The sequence below is a fragment of the Pelecanus crispus genome, chromosome 9 (genome assembly GCF_030463565.1).
Source record: "Pelecanus crispus isolate bPelCri1 chromosome 9, bPelCri1.pri, whole genome shotgun sequence".
NCBI lineage: Eukaryota > Metazoa > Chordata > Aves > Pelecaniformes > Pelecanidae > Pelecanus > Pelecanus crispus.
The window spans coordinates 40,641,784-40,664,332 of record NC_134651.1 but is presented as its reverse complement, the minus strand read 5'-3'; the positions used below and the strand labels follow the sequence as shown (position 1 = coordinate 40,664,332).

At 47.4% G+C, this 22,549-nt stretch overlaps 1 protein-coding gene across 2 annotated transcripts in view; it reads right to left on the bottom strand.

Moving 5' to 3' along the window:
- Positions 1–2,068: 2,068 nt before the first annotated feature.
- COL5A1 (collagen type V alpha 1 chain) overlaps positions 2,069–22,549 on the bottom strand; it is a 157,885-nt gene continuing 137,404 nt past the window's right edge. The window contains exons 44-66 of one of the 2 annotated variants that reach the window (XM_075716081.1): positions 22,065–22,118; positions 21,386–21,439; positions 21,069–21,176; positions 20,925–20,978; positions 20,730–20,837; positions 20,540–20,593; positions 20,045–20,152; positions 18,901–18,954; positions 18,477–18,530; positions 17,966–18,019; positions 17,477–17,530; positions 16,634–16,741; positions 16,134–16,187; positions 15,982–16,035; positions 15,169–15,276; positions 14,631–14,684; positions 13,911–13,946; positions 13,068–13,121; positions 12,429–12,687; positions 11,901–12,013; positions 9,681–9,749; positions 5,517–5,750; positions 2,069–2,215 (exon numbers count right to left, since the gene is read on the bottom strand). In XM_075716081.1, the coding sequence (XP_075572196.1) occupies positions 2,069–2,215; positions 5,517–5,750; positions 9,681–9,749; positions 11,901–12,013; positions 12,429–12,687; positions 13,068–13,121; positions 13,911–13,946; positions 14,631–14,684; positions 15,169–15,276; positions 15,982–16,035; positions 16,134–16,187; positions 16,634–16,741; positions 17,477–17,530; positions 17,966–18,019; positions 18,477–18,530; positions 18,901–18,954; positions 20,045–20,152; positions 20,540–20,593; positions 20,730–20,837; positions 20,925–20,978; positions 21,069–21,176; positions 21,386–21,439; positions 22,065–22,118 (2,046 nt within the window). Of the gene's footprint in view, positions 2,216–5,516; positions 5,751–9,557; positions 9,627–9,680; positions 9,750–11,900; positions 12,014–12,428; positions 12,688–13,067; positions 13,122–13,910; positions 13,947–14,630; positions 14,685–15,168; positions 15,277–15,981; positions 16,036–16,133; positions 16,188–16,633; positions 16,742–17,476; positions 17,531–17,965; positions 18,020–18,476; positions 18,531–18,900; positions 18,955–20,044; positions 20,153–20,539; positions 20,594–20,729; positions 20,838–20,924; positions 20,979–21,068; positions 21,177–21,385; positions 21,440–22,064; positions 22,119–22,549 lie in introns of both variants that reach the window. The other variant, XM_075716082.1, reaches the window with a different exon arrangement.

Here is a 22,549-nt window from a genome sequence, read left to right as displayed (position 1 = left end):
CTGCTTGGGAAGGAGGGGAGAAAAGACATCATATATAGGCTTTTCTTCACAGTAAGTGTGATGTCTTTTCCTTTACGGTGAAAGACCCCCCTTGGCTCAAGCGTTGCTGTAATACTCCAGGCCAAATAATAATAAAAAAAACCCCCACCCTGCAACATCTATTTTCCAGCCGAGAGATGGAAACAAGGAAAATGTCCAGGGAGAAAACAAACAAACAAATGGAAAAAAGAAGATGGTGTCAGCAGGTTGCGAGCCGAAAATGCTGCGTGGGGGGAAAAAAAAAAAAAGCCATCCTGGCAGAGCCACTGTGGGAAGACCAGGAAAATTGCAGACTCCCGGAAGCGCTCGGCAGGCAGGCACCCACACGGCTTCAGCATCGCGTCAGGACATCCAACAAATACATAAATTAGCACCACAAACATTCAGCGACTGAGTACAATCTGGTATGGTTACCACCATTAAGAATGCATGAATATTCTTGGGAGGGAAAAACAAAAAAAAGAAAAAAAGAAAAGAAAGATGTAAGCACATTTAATACTTTTTCTACATGGACCGTATAAGCAATACAATTAAGGAAAGGAGAGGGTCTTCTACATAACAAATATGAAGGTGGCATGCATTTATAATCAAAGACTGTAGCAAAAGCCTGCAGTCTGTGTTGAAAGTGGCTAAAAAGCAAAGGCTGGTGGGAGATTGGCCAATGGCAGGGTATCACCAGTGTTGTATTAAAGTTCTTCAAATAGATAGCACCAGAGAGACATGTAAAAATAAAAAGCACCTTTTTTTTTTTTTCTTCCACCTTTTTTTTTTTTACACTTTCTATTCAGAGAGGACAAATGGATTTCCCCTGCCACTGCAATCTGCTGCTGGGAATAGATTTTTTTAATTGTTATAATTTTAAAAGAACGCTGAAGGAAGAAAAGAAGAATTAATTTAAAACACGTACGTTAAGGTAAGCAAGTGTATAAAAAGGCAGAGACTCAAAGCGGATCCTGCTTTTAGGTCAGGGTCTTGTAGAAATCTTGCTAAAAAGTGGCTTTAATTTCCTTATTTTGAAGCAAATCATTCCAAAAGGCATCTGCGGCTCAGGGGGCTGTTTTTGCCACCCACGGGGCCCTCATCCTGCAAAGACCCGTGCCTGGACGTAACTCCACGCCCCTCCAGATCCAGGCTTGGGGTTGGAAAGAGGCAGGGGCGGTGAGCCGCCGTCTTCATTCCGAGGTGGATGCTTGGCTGGGATGGTGGTGGGAGGGTTGGTGGTTTTAATACGGATAGGGTCACATGCATGTTTTGAAGCCAGAAACATTTAAAATAATATACAATACAAATATTTACTTACAAACATACAAAAATATAAGCACCTTTAATACATGGGAAAGAGATGCCCAGTGTGACTTCTAGCCATCAAATTCATGGGGTTAAATTTTGTAAAACGTAGAATTACGTGATTCAATGGAGATACTAAAAATTTTGGAAATGGCCATGACATCTGCTTGCTAGAGCTGATCCAAATCTCGTGGAAGTCAACAAAATGCCTCTGATGAGCTTTGGCAGGCTTTGGATTGGAGCCAGGACTGCCGGGATTTCAACATCAAGCTGAATGCAGGAGTTTCAAGTTTTTTCCATTTTTCTTTAGAAACAAACAAACAAACAATAATCTATAGACAAGCGCTCGGTATCGCTTCATTGCAAGAAGAAGAAGTCTTTGATGGCGGTGGGGTCTGCTCGGTGGCTGTGGAGCAGCAGAGGTGGGAGCAGCGGTGGCAGTGGCACGGGGACAGGTCTCCGGGCCATGTGTGCGGCGGTCGGTCATGCGATTCTGTGTCCGTCACGGGAACGGTCCTCTCGGTCGGCGGTTCGGTACGTGTGGGTGCGGTGGCACAGAGGAACTTGGGCAAAACGAGGAACAAAACAAAACGGAAAAAAAAACCCATCGCTGTCCAGTTTCAGAACGTGCATGTGACAATGAATTCTTTTTTCTTTTTTTTTTTTTTTTTTTTTTTAATTAATTAAATGGCGCAATGAGGTTACGAGGTTGCTCATTTGGAGACTAGTTTTCAGGTGGCTCTTAGCCCATGAAGCAAGCTGGTCCCACCTCGAATCCAAATTTCTGTGATGCTTCTCCGAAGTCATTGAACATGATGTCGACTATAGGTACTTGCTCTACTTTGGGCGTGTTGATTTCCAGGATAGTCTTCTGATAGCCCTTCTTTGCCTGATGGGGAGAAGAGGGAGAGAGAGGAGCTCTGATGATGTCTCCAACCCAACGACAGCAAGTTATCATAGAATCATAGAATCGTTCAGGTTGGAAAAGACCTTTAAGATCATCCAGTCCAACCATTAACCTAACATTATCAAGTCCACACTAAACCAATCAAGGGTAGACTAGAATAAATCATGTCCCAAAGTGCCACATCTACCTGTTTTTTGAACGCTTCCAGGGATGGGGACTCCACCACCTCTCTGGGCAGCCTGTTCCAATGCTTGACTACCCTTTCCATGAAGAAATTTTTCCTAATTTCCAACCTAAACCTCCCCTGGCGCAGCTTGAGCCCGTTTCCTCTCGTCCTATTGCTAACTCCGTGGGAGAAGAGACCAACACCCATCTCACTACAACCTCCTTTCAGGCAGTTGTAGAGAGCGATGAGGTCTCCCCTCAGCCTCCTCTTCTCCAGGCTAAACAACCCCAGCTCCCTCAGCTGCTCCTCATGAGGCCTGTGCTCCAGACCCTTCACCAGCTCCATTGCCCTTCTCTGGACACATCATGAAGGAGCATTCACCAGTCAGCTGGGAATATGGTGACGAACTTGCCCAGGCATTTTCTGAGCTGAATTAGAGGCACCCAGCACCCAAACACACATTTGCCCTGCAGATTTGGCAGACACGCTCTCAAGTGGGATGGTGACCACTGAGCAAACCCCTGGGAGACGACTGTCGTGAGCTCAGCCTTTGGAGCAGAAAAAGCCATGCAGACCACCGGACACTAACTCTGCTGTCAGCATGTCTCAGAGCCGGAACAGGAGCCTGGTAAAATTGTTGTGGCTGTGGTATAGTTGTTTTGCCTCCCCGAGGACGTGCATGGGTTGTTGAGCAAATGTGAGCGACTTAATTTGAATATATTAGTTTGACTATTATCCGAGCGCTACCAAAAAGATCACATTTAAAGTTTGATGGAATTCACAAGGTGATGTTGTCTTTTTATTGTGCCTGGTAGCCACACAGTTATTTCCGAAATATAAATAATTATTAGAGGAGCAGAAGTGCACCCGAGGGCATACAAAGCTGCACAAACAAGTGGATTTATGGAGCAGCTTTTGGCTCTACCTTACCCTCTGATTTGTGTGTCTCAGAAGAATACGCTATATCACAGCTACTGAGAAAGGGCTGTAAGATCAGGGAAAAACACATTCAAATAATGGCCTGAACATTAGCCCTGGAGGTCTGCTGGCACCGGCTACAGCGGCCTCCATCATGGCCGGAGTGCGGGTCCTCCCAAGACCTCTGTGACAGCGCCATGTCGGAGAGTCCAACCTCATTTTTCACATATAGGGCTCAATCTTAAATATCCTGCTTGTGGTTCCGGGACGATGACCTACCGGGGTACCGGAGATGGTACAAGAATACAGGAGATGCAGAGCCTCTTTCTGCAAGGCTGCAATAAGTTCCCTTAGCATATTTTACCTCCTTTTTATAGCCTACAGGAACGTCTCTAGCAAAGAGGAAGGACTGGGGCACACTGGTTCGGAAGTGATACCCAAAACTCTGAGCCAGGAGATGACATCTCTGTGACCCACCATTGCACTGGGGCTTTTTCAGCCTCTCCTGGTGCTCCTGCACCGCGGGCCCTTGCTGCTCCTGCTGCTTTATCTCTTGCCACAGTCATTTATTTGCAACACTGAGACTGGCTGTGCTAACAGCCACCTGTGAGAAGCAACCAAGCAAATAAACTCGAAGGAGCTACAGTCATCTTGCCATGCAAATATCTGGGAGAGGAATGCAAGGCACCTGAGCCAAACCACTTAAACAAAAAGGGTTTTCAGCAGGCACTTCTGCCTTAAAATGTGCAACATGCAATCTTGCAGCATCCCCTGAGACTTAAGAAGAGAAAGGGAGAGGAAGGCACTTTCTACTGAGGATGCATTGCATTAGCAGGAGATATGAAGTACTTGAGGATAAACTTCCCCACACAGCCTCTAAGTGTTTCCAGAAGTGGGATGGATGCCCTTTCCCTCTCTGCAAGAGTGTTAAAAGAAGCAGCGATTCTAATCTGATTTTCCTCATTGCTCCTACAGTAAAAAACGTGCATGTGCCAGAACAGAACCACTTTCATCTCAAATTATGTAGAGGGCTGCTTCTGTCGAACATCTCAATCTTTCCGTCCCGTGGGCTTCAAGCACTGCAGTTGCAGAGGGTGAGAATTATGCACACTTTTGCACCAGCAAGCTGGGTCTCAAAATAAATGCAAGCAGCACCTGCTTTGCCAAAATTTTAGCTCCTCAGGGCAGATTTTTCAGAGCTCAGTCCCAAATCAGGCATCCAACAGAAGGAGGCAGAAGCAAAGGAAGGATGCTGGGCCCCTTTGGAAACTCCAGCTGCTGCTCGTGGCCAAAGCGAAGGCGAAGAGCAGTGGGGGCTGTGCGGGGAGAGGAGGGCTGCAGCGTAACGCCTGCTTCTGCACTCTGGGCAAAAAAAGTCATGGGGAACAGAACTAAAGATGCCAAAAGCTGCATTTGAAATGGGAGCAGGGATGCAAACCTCTGTCCCCTGCATCCCGTAGCACCATCTCATTCTGCTATACAGAGCCAGGCCTTACTTTGGTTTGTCCTTTCCCAAAGGCACAGGCAGCTCCTGCGAGGAGCAGGCGCTTGCAAGCACGGAGCAATCCAAAGCGCCGTGCTGGGGCTCCTCTGGCAGCTCAGGGGATGCCAGGCTGGAGCTGGGCACTGCAGCCAGCCATGGGGTGATGGGATGATGCACCCCCATGCCCAGCACAGCCCAAAGCCCTCCTGGGGCTGCACGTGCCACAGAAAAAACCCAACCAACCCAATGCCAAACCCCTAATGCTTTGCCTCCAAGATTTCCTGAAAGCAGTTAAAAAAATTATTATCAACGCCTGCAAAACTTGTATGCAACTGAGTGTCATCGCTTCCTCCACCCTGTGTGAGTAAACGGAGTAAGAGCAAAGGTAAGGACGACGTTTAAAAGCAATCCGTGGTTTTAGGCAGGTCCCCTCCTTTACGCACAACCAGCAATAAAGCAAATTAATTTAGTTTCTAGAGGTGCTGCAGCTTCCCCTGACCTTGAGTGGAATCACGTATTCCCAGCATAGGGAAGAAACAGCTCAATGTCTCCCATGCTGGGGACAATCCTCAAGGCAACTACATCAACAGGCAGAGGAAATTTGGAGGCGATTTGCTCCAAGGCAGATGGTGCTGGACAACCAGGGGAGGGGGACAGACACCCCCAGCACTGACCCCTTTTGCAGGGACCGGCCGAGACCAGCTCTGCCCACGTACCGCACAGCCGTCGAGGGCGGCTCGGATGTAGGGGTTGTTGTCATAGGACATCTCCTCGTCATTGGAGCCCAGGAAGCGGATGGCCTTGTCGTAGCTGTCGGTGGTGGCGTCGTGCCAGGCTACAGACTGGTAGCAGTTGTAAGTGATGTTTTGGTGGGCCGAAGCACTCAGGAGCCGGAGGAAAGTCATCTGCACCACTCCGATGGGGTTCCCATCCGAATCCACGTAGGAGAGCTATGAGAAGTGGAGAAGGGGAAACACTGGGCAGTGAGGGGCAACGCAACATGTTTGGGGGGCTCCGAGGACCACCAGTCTCACCCATCTTTATCACCATGCGCATGGCGCTCAGCCTCACCACCCTACCGGGGCGCAGACACTGCTCTGGTCCTCCTGTGGCCACGGCATGGCTACCGAGGGCACTTATTTCTCTTGCTGGTTGTGAGCTAAAACAATAAGGCTAATGCAGGATAGGAGGAGAAAGGAAGTTGGACTTCAGCCCTCGTTGCAAAAAAGGTGCAGTGCTAAGAAAATTGGGGATACGTGTCTCAGGTTTAAGCCGATACTGAGCACGCTTCTCCAGCTTTTGAAGAGGAGAGAAAGCAAGACTTCTGTAAGGGTTTGGGGCTTTATTTTTCTGCCCTATTTGATGTGATTTTCTGACTGCTGTGGGTATTTTGTTCTGCACACACTGGGGTATTTCCCATTCATTTTTCCTGGGCACCAATACGCTGCTTTTTAAGCAATCTTTGCACTTAATCCGCAGCAATCCTGTTCCTGCCCTGGGTCTGGGAGGCTACGCTCAGCTAAAGGGAAAACGCATTTGCTGCCCTTAAGGCATGTCATGAAACACAGAGCTGCACTGGCACAGGAACGTGCTCCATGCTGCACATCAGGCTCCTTGTCTCTCTTAGAGGAGAACGGTGTCTAGAAATATACTTCTGCAAAACACAATTTATTGAAAGCCACTACTAGCACCTTGGGGATTCAGGACTTTCTGGGACTTACTCTCATACCCCACCACAGAAGCAAAAGCGCAGCGGGACAGCTAGTTTGCATGTATAAACTAACTGTACTTCAGGTGGCATCTCCAGCCATGGCCAAGCTACCAGAGCTGCTGGTTGTTACTGCCCTCTGTGGACAGTGGGTTTCTCTTTAGAAATGACCAGGAGAAAAACACAGGCACACAAACAGCGTAGTGTTCTTCGAGGTACCATGAAACATCAGTGCAAGCTGCAAACAGTAGAAGAGATTCATAACCAGACAATAAAATAATGAGGAAAAAGATAATAAATAAATATACCAACCGGTTGTCAGGATACTGTTGCACTGTCCTCCTGAGAGTTAAATATGACTGACCATGAGAGAGCCACGCATGCCAGCAGGAGAGCTACCAGAAAACCACCAGGACGTGGAAGGAAGGGGACACAAAACATCAACTACTTAGCACACACCCAATGGCACCGATCTGCAGGACCCACTTCTCTTATTTCTCTTATTTGTTCTTATTTCAAATCAGTGCTGGGTTTGGGAGCCTGACTGCTTGTTACGGGGTCTCGGTTGCTGTTCTGCCTCTGCAGATTGCATGAAGACCCGTCCCAGCTTTGCAACTGGAGCCACTGGGAACTGGTTGTGTGCATAAGGCTCACTCATGGGAACACAGTTTTGCAAAAATCAATCCTCTCTCCTGTTTTCTCTGTGATAGTATTTCCCGTGGCAGATGCCATATGGCTATGAAGGATAACAGGACAGGATGGGTGGCAGGCCTTGTTAGAGCTACTGGGAATTGTGTGTAACACACAGAAGGAAAGCAGAGTCCAGAAGAAAACATCTGCAACCCTTTTATCCTTCTAAATGCAGTTTGGCTGCATCATGAGAAATAGTGAGGAATCAGCTCCAAGTACTCTGTGTCATTGATTAATGATGGTGCAGAAGCATCAAAACAAGACGGTTTCTTCATATTTCATATTTATGGTGTCCCTCTTACTTTAGATATCCCCAGAAGGAAGGCAAGCATCGTCATGGCTGCACTCGTCGTGCAAGCACCGGGATTCATGCGGAGCCCCCCACATCAGCAGCCTGTGCTCTCAGCAGCACCGAGCAGCCACGTGGAAATCTTCCCCTCGGCTTCAGGGATCCCCACGGGCTCAGCCCCCCAAGAGACCGTGCTCGGGCTGCGTGGAAAGACACCAGGGGCCTTCTCTAGGGAGTAACAGGAGCAACGCTGCACCCAGAGGGGAACTCAAATTCATTCATCCTGCCCGTCTACACACAGATTTCAAATGATCTTGGATCCAGGCAAATGTGTCCCCAATTTACCAGTCTCATAGTTCCAAATACTGACTGGGGCAAAATAAGAAGTACTTTAAAAAAAAAAAAAACCAAACCCAAAAAAATCAAACTTTACTTTGAAGGATTGCATGTTTAACAGTTTGCTGGTTTGCTTAGGCAGGTCTTCGACGTGCTGGTGGCTTTTTTCCAAACAGAAAATGCAAGAAAAAAAGCAAGAAAACGGCAACACAGAAAGATGGAACAAAGGGCTCCAAGTAGCACTAAAAGTCCTACTTTAAAAAATGGGCCCTAAGCTGTAAGTTGGCAATTCTGTTTATCAGCTACGTTAGAGGCTGACTGGAAAAAAAAAAATAGCAGAGAAGATGGAGAAATGGAGGTACTCATAATATTAAGTGATGAAGTGCTCTGTAATTAAGCTATGAGTAGTCGCCCTCCAAGGAGCTACGACGCTGAAGCCTTGGCTTTGCGGCCTTATTCGATGATGCAGAAAAGCTGCAGAAGCCATATCCTTCTCGTGGGCAGAATCAGAGCAATCATGTTTAGTGGCGATGAAATGCGGCTTAGGAAAACAACACGGTGATTTTCTTTGTTGTTTGCCTTTTAAGGTGGAAGTTTGGGGCACTGCAAGAAACCTCTGCCCCGGGGAGAGGAGGACTGCACGAGGCAGCTCAGCACGGTACGTCAGAGCATCTCCTGCTTTCAGGGGCAGGTTGGTTGTATCTGCTGAGTATTTCCTTCTTCCCTAATTCTCCTGATTTGACTGAGCTCATTATCTGCATCCCACTAATCCTACAAGAATTGATACAAACGCGGCAGACTTCTGTTGCTTAAGGAGACCTGGCTTACACTAATTTGTTGCTGCTCTGACATCCCTGACCAGGGCTCGGGCTCTGTGGGAGCGATCTATCCACAACGTGGACGTCCCGTTACAGGACAAAATACCAGAGCTTTTTCTCTGGTTTATGCGTTGCTGTCTTGCTTGCTTGCTGACATTAAACATTGCTTGACCTTACGTCAGTTCTTCTCCCTTCAAAAAAATCCTTAATTGTGACTATGACAAATTCCCGTCCCCCAGGCATAGCAAGCACACATGGCTTGAAATCTTCCTTTAGACCAATGACTTCATGTCTCCCAAGCTCCAGGGGTGGCATGGGAACCCCCAATGTGGCTCATCTCCAGTGTAGGAGATGAAATCCATCCATCCATTGGGGAAAACCTGCCCCAGACCAGGGACGTGCAGATTCACCACCTCAGCCTGGGTACCAGCAAGCACAGGCTGCGACAGCACCGTGCCCAGCTCCAGGCTGCAGCATCATGTTAGGGGTGTCTCAGTTCTCGGGATAAGGCTACACTGCTGGGGGACAGCAGCACGGGGACACCCAGTTTGCCCTTGCCATAATGGGAACTGCTCAGGACACAGCAACAGCCCTTCTCGCGGGATGCAGCCCTCCTGCTGTGCTCTGTGGAGGCAAACCTGCAACAGCTCCAGCTTTTGCAGGGTCCCCCAGCACGTCAGCGTGTCCCCTTCCAACGCAGGGCAACGCTCGGCAGCTGCTCCTAGGTTTCCAGTCAAGAAGACTGGAAAAAAGTGTCCTCATTGGGTTTTGTTTCTTTTTCAGTATTCCACCTTAAATGTTTTTACTGTGACTTGTGATGGTTATTAGTCCAGCATGCAGAGTGCAACAGGTCTGGCCATACCAAAGCAGATGACGCGCTCTGATTCAGACTAGCGGGCCGAGGTTAGCCACTTACCAAAGACCCCCGCTTGTATTGACTATACCATGTAGAAGGTTGTTCTTTGGGCCAACGAGCCATTTTACTCTGTAAAATATGACACGGGTTAAAGAAAACAGAAAGCACCAAGATGCATCTTACCAGTTTACCGCGCTTGAATTCACTGAACCAGGAGCCTGGGTTTTCCTTTGGCCAAGAAGTAATTCTAGCCTAGTTTGTGGACGGCAAGGAGGAAAGAGAGAAAGAAAGAAAAAAAAAAAGAAATAAAAAAAGTTACATTCAGTTCCACAAGCAGAGTTTGCATGTCTTATTGAAACTGTCCAACTTCCTTTAAAATGTTTTCTTAATCTTTATACACCAGTCACAAGACCAGTCGGCAGAGCCCTAAGGTGCCAGCAGCCTCTCAAGCAGAATGGGACAGCATGGTGCTGCCCCGGGTGCCCAGCGCTGCCTTGGCTGAGGGCTCTGCTGAGGGCTAATGATCGCTGCCTCCTAGATCCTTTGGATGCAATGCCAACAGTGCAGTCCATCGGCAGGAGAGATAAAAGGAAAGACAGAGGGGGGAAAAAAGGAAATAGCAGCAGTAAAAGATCCGTTGATCTTCATGGGAGGGCTGGGGTGGAAAAGCAATGCTGATAACGGAGAAGGCGGCTGTCACTCTAACGTCAAATCCAGATGCTGTGTGGCTGGGAAAGGCAAAGAGTGTGATTAAGGAAAAGCCTCTGCCTGCCTCCCGTGTTTGTGCAGCAATAAGGTGCAGCATGGCGCATCCTCCGCAGTCAGTGCTGGACCATCACACATGATGGAGCTCCAATTACCTGGAGCGATGCAGGGGGTGACCTTGACAAGAAATGAGCTGCCAGAGCATCCTTTATGGCAGCCCCGTCTAAGCAGCCGAATCACTTTTTTTGAGTCAGAGCACAAGGAAGGAGCATGGCTGCTGTCTGCTTCCTTATGCTCCCACAAGCTCCCTCACTTCTGCCATAAATCTCTCCAACACCAGCGGCCAACCTGTATGCAGGTATCTTGGGACTGTCCTTTCCTTTCCAGTATGTGAACCATAAAGCAAGTCAGTGTGTTTCTGCTGGGTTAAGGATGGACTGAAAGGGGATATGGCTTAAACTCTGCTGTGCCTTATAATAAAACCACTCAGCGAATACTTAATGCTGGTCTGGTAGCTGTTTTCATTCCTCTACACGGAAAAAGAGCAGGCTGAAGCTTTTTCTTATTTATGACATGTATTGTAACAGTGTAGCACAATTTGCATTTGAGGAGCTTCGCAGCCTGCGGTCAGAAGAGCAGCTCCACAGTGGACAAGATGGGGCCAAAGAGCCACTCGCAGATTTGGCGTGGCAGGAGTCTGAGCAGCTGTAAGATCATGGGCAGACTCCGCTTTTTTAGCTGTCAACATCTTGAGGAAAGCCATAGCAAGTTAATGCAAAGGAGAAGAAAACCATCTCCTATTTAAACAGCCCTAACAAAAACTCAAGGAAGATTTATGTTGTATGTTATTCGTCCTGTGCTGGCACATATTTCTGGTGGATGAAATTCAGCAGGCAAATGGCTTCCACTGGTGTGAACAGCTTTGTCTGTACCTTAACCCAGCTGGAGCACAACTGTGACACTGAGAGAATTCCCCCAGGCCGCTTTGCAAGAGTTTCTGCTTGGCCAGTGCAAGAGCTGGTCTCCAGGCATCAGGGAGAGCAGCTCCAGAAAACGGAGTGCATGGATAAGGACAAAAATGATGAGTATGGTTGAGCTAAGCACATCATTACACAAATAGCTTAATCAACCTTGTGCATCGGTGCCAGGAAGAGCGCTGAAGCTAGTTGCAATCATTCAGGAAACCAAATACCCACAAGAAACACCAGGAAAAAAATGACAGGAGATAAACATTTATCTGCTCTGCCTGAAGACACAGTAAGGGCAGAGGAATCAGTGGTGCTTATGCACGCAGACAGTGGAGTGGCAGCCCCGCTGTAGGAGGGAAGACAAGGAATGCGTTAAATGAAGCTCATAGGATGCTGCAGTTCCTGCGCCAACACACACTTCTGCCTTTGTAAAGCAAAATAAAAAAAAAAAAAAAATTAAGGTTTTAGCACTTATTATGCCTGGGAAATCATCAAAGACTGGTCCCAAATCACAGTTTAAATCTGACTTACTCAAAGAAATTCTCTTTGTAAACATATTCCTTATTATTTCAGAAGCCAACGTTGTGTAACAAAGAAGCGTTCTGGATCTTTAATCCTTACTTGCTATTGTTCAATTCTCCTGAAGTTGACCGTCTGTGAATATTCATATTAGGAAACAATCTCTCATCACCATGATATAAAGGGGGAAAAAAAGGTTGTGTGGACTTACTCCTTCAGATTTCTTATCAGGGAAGATGCAAGTCTCTCCACCAGCTGTGAAATTACAGTACACTTTGAAAGAGTCCCTGGAACATCCTTGGTTAGGATCAATCCAGTATTCACCTGGATGCATGAGAGGGAAGAGAAGGGAAGAAAAGAATCAGCACTGTGAAGGACGATGGGCACTTCAGCAACCATCTTACCAGGGATGTTTCAACTCTGTCATAGGCTATATGTATTTTTTGGAAAACTGGTTATGTTCTGATTCCACATGATACTGTGGCACCTTACAGGAATAGCTTTTTTTCATCATATATCCCCATTCTTAGAATAGAATATTTCAGTTGGAAGGGACCTACAACGATCATCTAGTCCAACTCTTCTCTACGTATTCCTTCTTTATCAGCCACATTCCTCATGGGGCACCAGGGCCAGGGACTCCCCAAATTACTTCTCCTCCTGCACTTGCTTGCATTCACTGCATGGAGCTGGGAAGCCCACAGTGTTTTCCCCGCACCCCCTCTGCCCCGGGACACACCGTCTGGGAAATCAGGGTGACAGAGCTGCAGATCCTTGCAGGTACGTGCTGGGTTATGTTGAGTGCCCAGTGGATGCTTCATTTGCTCAATTTCCAGTTTCAAGGAATTCAGCGAGCCGAAAATTTCCTCCATGCCATCTGCATAGTCCATGTAGTTGTCGGCATTTCCATCGTCCACCAGCTGGCTGGCGTCAATGTTTCGCCTGGTCCTCTTGGAAGACTGGATGGGCAGTGGCTGGATGACTTCTCCAGGAGGACCCTGATTTGTGGGGAAGGAAGATACAACTTCTCATTGCATTGGCAGTGGGGAACAGACAGAAGAGATGGCCAAAGCAGCCACCAGTGCTGAGAAGCAGCATCACAAGATACACATTAGACACGTGAAACACCCCTGATGGTACTGATAAAAACCCTGGCCACCAGGCCTGAACATTGGGTCTGTCTTCTCTTGTCATCTTCCCATTAGTAATTTCTCCCTTCACATCCTGCTTTCTTCCCCAGCATCCCTAAGAGATGCCAATCCATTGCTAGGACTCCTGATATGCTGAATCTTTGTCCAGAAATCTTCTACTTCCTAACATTACAACACCCATTAAATCTGAGCCTCATTTCACACCTCAGGTAATGGGTTCTACTTACAGGAGGCCCTGGGGGCCCAGGAAGACCAGATTCACCCTTTGGACCTGTTGGACCCTGGGTGGAAAAACAAGGGAAAAACATATGAGTCACTCAGGAAAAAGCACTTGTCACTTATATCGCATCCCAAACATTATTTCTTTTAATAGTCTCTTGTGGCAAAAACTTTCTCCCTGTCCCTTCAGGAACACAAGGGGAGTCTCCTTGCACCCCCCAAGAAAATGCTTATTTTGGTTATTTTCGGTGCTTAGGTAAAAGAAAAGATCAGTCAAACACTTGTAGTTAAACAGTCAAATTTTGCTCAGGCTTCCTATGGAAAAGGAAGGATCTTCCAGTGCATGAAAATGTTAACTTTCCAAATCAATTCAACAGTTTTATAAATCAAATAAAATCTTAAAATTAATAAAACATTGAATTCTGCATGGGAAAAAGACATTAGGAAGTTGCCCAAGAGGAATTTTTAGCTGCCTGCATAGGAGATCTGTAACATGAAGCTTGCTTCAGTGTCGCATTTCTCACCGAGTTCTTTGCTTTTCAGCTTGCCACCTCCCGCTTCACAGTCTATTTTTAATACCCTCCGCTTTACAGCAGTAGGTTTTCTCCAAAGGATTAGGCACTGGATTCCTCCTTGTGATCTTTGCTGCACTGATGCTCAATGAAGTACAGTGTGTGCAACAGAAACCTTTCCCAATTATAATTTCTGGGCTTAGACAGCCTGAAAAGGCTGCATTTGCTACAGTCATCTTTGGCTAATTGCCTTAAAGCCACTGATGCGGAGGAGTCGCAGCAGGTTATACACTTAATAAGAGCTCCTCAACCTCTTCGTTTAACAATGTCTATACTCACTGATGATCCTTTAGCACCTTTGGGACCAGGTGGACCCTGTATAGAGAAAAACATAGAAAGGAGTCAGTATGCTTCCTAGCAGAGAAGTCGTCAGTCTCTCCTTAGCGAGAGACAGAGTAGTGTTATACAAGGTGGCTTTTTTAATTCACTTCCTTTCTGTTTCCACTTTTCACATCCACTTGAGTTCGGTGTTGCTTTCACTTGCCAACATACAAAAAAGCATTTGTGTCAGACCAATCTGTATCAGCGCTCCATGCTCCTGCCCGGATGGGGACTGGAAAAGCTGCTGTGCCATTACCGTAACCCGGGGATGATCCTGGCTCCGTGCTAAGGACAGCCAGCAATAGCAAATGCTGGGTGCCCAAGCGTGCAGGCTGCAGCCTTTGGGCATCCAGTGAAAAAATATGCAAAGAGCAAAAAGTACCAAAAAATCACCATATGATTGTAGATAATCCAAAAGAAACGGGGAAACAGGGTGGGCTAATTTTCCTGCCTCAATCACGCTGTCCCCCCTGTGCCCATCTCTCAGCTCCCCCCCAGTACTCCTGTAACTCATTCAAGTGTTTTTAACGGGGTCAGCTGGGCAAACCCATTCCCATCAGCAACCTCATACAAGGCCAGGCCAGAAGGACTGTGCTGGCTATATCCGGGAGCACCAAGGTGACTCCAGAAGGACCGTGCCGCTCCCGAGGAATTCAAAGATAATTATTTGTTACATACCGGCAATCCTGGTGGCCCTGGAGGTCCGATTGGTCCAGAAGGACCTGTGATACCCTGAAAAATAAAAGCAGAACATTGATTTGCATGCAGCAATGCTAGCCTGTAACTCCACAACTAACATCTGCTCACAGGTGACCACCCAGTTTTGGAGGACTCCATTCAAATCTGGAGATTTCACTGGGTTTTAAGCATGTGCATGATCCAGACAAGAGCATAACCAGGGAATCTCATATCTCATTTAGGCACACAGTTTTAAAAATCAGTCCTCTAGAAGCATATTTAATGTTACCATCCCTCCAAGTCTATTCAACTTTTTTCCTATGACCCTTGAGAATCTGCTTTCCACTAAAATGGGTCATTTTGGAGCATCTCTGCATTTCATATTTAGAATAAACCACATTAGTATAGAAAATATTCCTCAAAAATTAGCAAGAGTCTCCTGCCAAGGTTGACCATCTCTGCTATGCCGTATCTGCTCAAGGGCAGCAAACCTCACAGCTCGAAAGCACATTCCATGAAGGTCTTATGGAATATTTACCTGCTCTCCTTTGGGTCCTGCTGAGCCCTGGGGACCTGGGAGACCTCTGTCACCCTTTTCTCCCTGCTCTCCTGGTGGTCCAATAAGACCAATTAAACCTGGATGACCCTAGGGGAAAATAGCAGATGTTAATTATGATTTCTCGCCGGAGGTAACCAAATGCCAAAGCTACTCAGCAGAGACTTTTCTATATACAAACCCAAATAATCTAAGGTGATAGGAGTTTGTAGCTATCCCTGACGCCTGGGAGTGGCAGAGCAGAGCAAAGCACTAGCTTTTTTCAAACAGAAAATGCTACAAATGTAGAAGCAGAACTGCTGCACTGGAGCCCCTGCTCATTTCAGGTGCTAACATATATTACATAAATTTCTACAAGATTGAGAATCCTGCCCTAAAGCAAGCCAGGTGTCTGCACCTCCTTATGCCCTCTGCTAAAGCACCTGTGTTCAGGGAGCCCCAGCAACTAGAGCTGCAAGGGCCACCGTATGGGAATGTAGAGATTCAGATCCCCCGTGTCACCTCGTTGCCATCAGTGCTGGTGATATGGGGATGCCGTCTTGGATCCAGACGGGCAGCGGCACGTGCTCACCCACAGCACAACCTGGTTCATCCCTTGGGCCACCCTCACAACTCTCCATCTCTCCTTGAAAGATATGTCCAATGCTTCCAGAGCACGAGAGAGAGCATATGGGGCTGGTGGCACCCCTCAGCCTTGTCATGCCAGCTGCAGGACCCCTCTACAATAACTTTTTTTTACCCAAACCCAGACATGGACATCAGGTCATGCAGCAAGATTGCGTATGCCATTCTCACCTTCTCCCCTTTAGGTCCAGAGTCTCCTTTAAGACCAGGCAAACCCGGTGGGCCCTTTGGGAGACGCGGGGGGCGAAACAAGAGAGAATTAATTCATGTAAAATGCATTCACCAATTTAAAAAACTCATGGAATTTGACAGTCTTGACATACCATTGGGCCTGGAGGACCATCTGGGCCAGGGGATCCCGGGAGACCTTGTTCACCCTGTAAAACAGTGCAATTCCCTCAAACCCATTATTCACAGCAGCAGTGCTCCCAGCTGGCATTATTCAAATTATTCACCCGTCCTCATCTGGTCCCTGTACCAGGGAATGTTTGCCCTGGCTTCTCACAGGGGGGTAAAGGCAAAAGGATTTATGTTCCTTTCATGCTCAACTCTCTATTGGAAAAGGGACTTTGCAGCTCATGGAAATGTTACCCCAGAGACTGGGTGAGCAGAACCAAGACTCAAATAAAACATGCTGGGAGATGATATTCACCGTTATATTATTTCCACTAAAGATGTTTTAGCGGCTGCCAGGCATTAAAGCACAGACAGAACGTTACACTGGGAGAAAGGCATCTTCCAAGGCAGATGGGTTATGGTAAAGCACCAGGAACAATGCTGCCTAGAAGCTTTCTCAGACTTTGTTCAGTTTGGGAATACTCACGACTGGACCAGGAATTCCTCGAAGGCCATCGGGGCCAGGTTTCCCTGGAGCACCTTGGGGACCAATTGGGCCAGTCTTCCCAGGAGGTCCTTCCAAACCAGCTTCGCCCTAGACGCACAAGAGGCAGCATGGTTTAATTTACATTAGGGCATCAAACAATCTTCTCAAATACACTGTGGCTGCTGCCAGGATGTCACAGAGCGAATGCAATTCCATGCAAAGCATGTAAAACCTTCTGTTCATTGATTTTCCTACTGCTCCCTATCCCTTGCACGTTGAGAACAAGTCTCCAAACTCCTTCACTTTTCAGCCTTGCCTATTTCTGCTGATTTCCAGCAGGAATGGCCCTTTGGCCATGAGCTCTCCAGAGCAGGAAGCTTTCCTTGGTTCAGTCCTAGGAGATGAGCTAGCAGAGGACATCCTCCACCATCAGCGTTCCTGTGGCTGCCACAACAATTTGATCTAAAATTTGCAATCCCACTCTACATTTCCCCACCTCCCCTACCAAAATAATCACCATCCAATAATGCTGTGTGTGCCCTGGGACAGGACATAGGGCTGTGCATGTTGTATTATTTACAACGTATTAAATTGCCAAATACGGCACTTTGTCATTTCAAAACAAGAAAAACATTCCCATGACCTTACCAAGCTCTAATTAGCTCCACAGAGTTTGTTAAAAGATGAAACATAAGCTTAGATTTGAGGCCAATGGCCCCAAATTCAGGTTAATTTGTTGTAACACACAGCAAAATCAAATTGCTGTCTTTCAAACACCAATGCTGTCAGAGGCTGATCCTTTTGGCATACAAAGGACATGGTGAAATCCCATTCAGCTCTTACCTTGGCTCCTTTCTCTCCTTGCCTTCCTTCGGGACCAGCTGGACCAGGAGGGCCCTAGAGAAAGCACAAAATAGATGCAAAACGCAATTAGATCACACTGATCTGAAATGGTCTACTGGAATTAGCAAAATGATGCTACAGCCCCAGGGAAGAAGACAAAATGGAGACAAATATCTCTGAAAAGCTTTTTAAATTAGCTTCTTGCTAAATGAATCCCTGGGCTCTGCCAGCAAGGCAGGAAGAACAGGAGCATCTCATACTTGTATTTTCTTTTGGGTGTTAAAATCTCAAAAATAGCCATGGGATTTGGTTGACAACTTCCCATCAATTTCCAATGGCTGTGGATGGTGTATCAATTTTTTTTTTTGTTATCATTTATTTATTTTACACGTTACTGCCTTGCATTTACTGTAGACCTAAGTAATAACATTAGTTTCAAAAAGTCAATACAAATACATTTGGAAAAATACTCCTAAACAATCAGCTTACCCTTTTCCCTGGGGGTCCAGAGGGACCTGGCTCTCCTGTGGGACCAGGGGAACCCTAGATGGAGAGGGGAGGAGAAGAAGCCATAACTGCACTGTGAGACGTGGGAGGGAGGAGCAAACATGTAAAACTCCAGTCAAGATCTAGAGGCTGTGCTAAGCCAAGGCGTGGGCGGTCAGTACAACTCCCAACACCTCCTCGGGGGTGCAGGTGGTATCTTGTTTTATCCCTTCCCACCGTGAAATACCATAAGGCACAGCAAAGTTAAAATGAAAGACGAGATTTTGTTTTTCCATAAGTTAATTTTTGCTTTCAGGATGTATTGCTGGGCAGCCTGGATGGATGGCAGCAGCCAGGCGGACACAGACAGGAGGGACAGGTATCAGGGGACCAGTGCAGCAGAAGCTGGTGGGAATTAGATGCTGTATGTCCTTCTGCATTAAACATCCTTGGACCTGCACACAGAAACCGTGGGGACTGATGGGGAGCAGATCTCATCTATCCAGTTACTCACAGTCTGTCCAGGTTCGCCATCATCACCTTTGTCACCAGGGGGACCATCTTGACCCTAAAAAGGAAGAAGAAACAAACATGCAGGCGTATTTAGGGTATGAACAGAGTTGAGCAGAGCGTTAGCAGCAGCAGGTGTAGTTCATCTGGTCTTCGTGTCACCGGGCACCATCCCTTCCCATTTCCCGTTGAGAACACTGGCAACAACAAACGTCCTGTGTCAAATGCTGTGGGTAGCAGCATTCATATAGCTACTGCCCCAAAGATTGAAGCATGGTCAGACAAACAGTCTTATGGTGGGACTTCGTACTCTTTCCCAAGGAAAGGAAGAGTAAATGCCAGAGGAGCTGCTGGTGAATGAACAGCACATGTATTTCTCTAAACCAAGAGGAGGAACCTAACTGCCCTCCTGTGAGACAAACACTTACAGCTGGACCAGGTTCTCCAGGAGGACCAGGGTCACCAGGGAAACCAACTGGACCCTGTAAAGAGAGAAAAAGGATATCCCCAGGTCAAAGATATTGCATCTGGAGAATTGCAGAGCATTAGTACCTGTTACCCCAGCGACAACATGGGGAGTCACCCTACGGAGCAAACCCCCAATTCCCTACCCTCAAACACAATCCCAGATCACATCCCATCTTTGCATTTTCAGTAATTTCACCCTGTCACAGCCACCAGTTCAGCTCTGCATCCACACTACACAAAGCTCTAGTGTCAACGCTGGGACTCGTCATCTAGTTTCTCGTAAATACGTTGGACAAGTGACAGCAAAATCCTCGCAGCTTTGGGGACTGTGCAGATTAGAAAATTTTGCTTTTGCTTACTACATGATGTGTAACATTTTTCACATGAAGAACCTCTCAAAGCATTTAATGACTAAACCACTTCACCATTCTTCTCTATACAATGTCTATTGTGCACTTCAAATGATTCTGAAACCAGTGTTCAGACAATAGGCTTCAACCAATAATGCGATATCCCAAAAACCCATCTGTTAAGAGAGATGACTAACTCCCCTGCCTCCTCTGCTGTTTCATGCCATCCTTGCTTATCGCGTAATAAATTTCTTCAGCCAGCAAGCATCAAAGAAGCCGGCAAGATACATACTGTACCACTGTCGTCTGGTATAAATCAGTATAGCACTACTGGCTTCAATAAAGCTACAGCAATTAGCATCAGCAGGGATCTGACCCTAGAGGTACAACTCCCAAATTCACATAAATCTCCTCTGTGCTATTTTGGAAGTTTCGCTCCGGTGCAGAGGACCTAGGCAATACATAAGCTCAAGCGCAAAGTAAACCGACTGCAGGCCCTCTCCATAGAGGTGAGCTTTCTGATAGCCTGCAAAAAGAACTAATAACTCAAGTATTGCTGCAAGACATAGTACAGCTGAGCCTTTTCCTCATTAGCACCCTAAAGAAGGGGACTAACATCGCACATCACTAGAGGAGCAATTCTCTCACTGGTAAACTATTTCAAATTTCCACAAAAATCTCTGGAAAATATCTTTTCAGAAGTCTCTGCTGGGCAAGACAAGGAAGCACTGCTTGGACAGGAGGGGGTACTTACAGGGCTGCCTTTGGGACCATCGTCGCCTGGTGGACCTTTGGGGCCAGGTGGACCAGCAGCACCAGAGGGACCTGCTTCACCCTTTTCACCTCTTTCACCTTTAGGACCCTGTAAAGGAAAAAGGGTGTTTCTATTACCCAGGAAAACAACTTACTGATCTCTAGCTATCCTTTAATCAATTCTGAGAAAGCAGCTCTGTTTCTATCTTGAAACACGAGGACGTGATTTAGAAGTCCCTTCCCACGAAGATTAAATGGTGTTCCTGTCGTTCAGTCGTGGGTATACCATATTCGGTGACTAAATGTGATACTATAAATACCCAGTAACATGGCGACACGTCGCCTGATCCCCAAACCAAGGACACGGCTGGTTCAGTCCCTGCAGCCCCATCCACATCCATGCCTCCCTGACGCCTCTTCAGCCAGCTCCTCAGGGGACACCACTGAAGAAAAGCTCTTCTCTATCAGAGCAAGAGCCACCCCATGGTGTACTTACCGGCAGGCCAACCTCGCCGGGAAGACCAGGCTCACCAGATTCACCAGGTTCACCCTGCAGAGGGGAAAAGAGGGTGATCACAGTGATATTTCTGCAGGGCATTAGGTTTTCTGCTGACGTAGCAAAGCCCCTGCATGAGTGTCGTAGCAAACTCCTGTGGGCTTCGGTCAGGTTTGTCTGGATGCCTTACCTTCTCTCCTACTGCACCAGGATTTCCTATTCCCCCGGGAGGACCCTGTGGACCATCTGCTCCTGGTGGTCCAGATGGACCTCTGGGTCCAGGTGGGCCTGGCGGGCCCTGAGAGAAAGGGGAGACAAATTTAAGGTATGTTTCTTGGAGCAGTATCTGTCAGTGATGAAAAAAAGAAGTACGAAAGCATCTTACCATTTGCCCAACGTCACCTGTTTCTCCCTTCTCACCAGGCGGTCCAGGCAAGCCCTGTGGAGGTGGAGGGGATGAGTTTTAGCTGTGAACATCTCAGGTGGAGCCCCTCATTACCCTAAGCCCTCCCTTGATGCTACGAATTACCTGCAAGCCCACTGGGCCGGGGGGACCAGGGAAACCTCGGGGTCCTTCATCACCCTTCTGACCAAAGAGGCCTTGCTGTCCCCTGGGACCTGGCTCTCCATCGGCACCCTATGAGGAAAGAGTCTAACACAGCTTGGCAAAGACACAAGGCAGATGCAAAACTCCATCCCCACCACCTCCTGCTGCAGCCAGCAGCAATGCCCTACTCATGCGTTGGGCATCAGCAGCGCCAGGCAGAAACTGCCAGTCCTTGCAGCGCTTCCCAGGAGATTTTAGGGCAAGAAAGGGGATTTCTGGCAAAAGGGGACAATACTCACAGCTGGGCCAGGCTGACCGATTGGACCCTGCGGGCCGGTAGGACCTGGTGGACCCTGTCACGAAACAGAAGCGCAACATCAGCGGTGGGAGCACAGAGTAAAAAAAAAAAACTCACCCGGAAAAGGCGATGCCCTTCAACACAGCCTCCATTAAATGTGCATTAATTCCCAAAACAGAGAGGGAGGACAGGGTCAGGTCTCCCCAAACTCACCAGCATTCCTCAGCCCTGGTGCCAACGGCACAGCAGACACGTCTAAATGCATTTTTGCTCCAGCAAAGCAGTGTCACACCACTCAGTTCTCTCTAGATACTTATGTGTAATTTATCTTCCCCAGGCTCTGAGCAGCACACGAAGGGTGCCTCAGTGTGCTGCAAGCAACTAGAAAAGCAACTGCAGCCAAACACCCAACTTTAATGGCAAGGGCTGCTAACGTTTCACAGATATTTACACAATACATGGGTGACATGGAAACACCTCAGTGTGTTCCTGGGAGCTGCAGGCTCACACTTCAGGCACTCACTCTTTTTTATGTCGTGTGGCTATTTGATGAAGCAAAGGAGAAGATGAAGCAATGATAGAAAGAAATTAAAATTATATTGTCTTCTGTTTCCAGCAAGTCACACAGCATAACCACGCTCCTCCAGGGAAGCGGCTACGACGATGTCCACCCCACTCACCTGCTCCCCTTTGTCGCCCTTGCTGCCCTTCTGGCCAGGCTCCCCGATCTCGCCCTGCCAGGTACAAAGGGGCACAGTTAGTTCACTTGGTGACCACTTCCATACCTCAACATTCAAGCAATATTCCTGTGTGTCTGCATTCTCATCCCAAAGATGCCAATTCCCACAGAAACACCCCAGAATGCTCTGAAAAAGGCCAGAGATTTGGCCACTCCAGGTGTAACCAAACCCTTTTACATCCTAAAACTTTCCTTAGCTGCCATGCGATGCAAGAAGCATCATTTTGCAGACCTTGTTAGCAGCGATGAGTGATTTGGCCCAGCTAATGTTTTCTAAGAATCCTCCAGTTCAGAGGGGCTTAATGAGAGAGTGGGGAAAGGTAATTAATTTGGAAAGGCCAGGCACCCGCGGGCAGGCCACCTGCTACAGGTTTTGAGGGAGACAAACTGGATTTCAGCAAGCGGTTTGGCTGGCAGAGCACACAC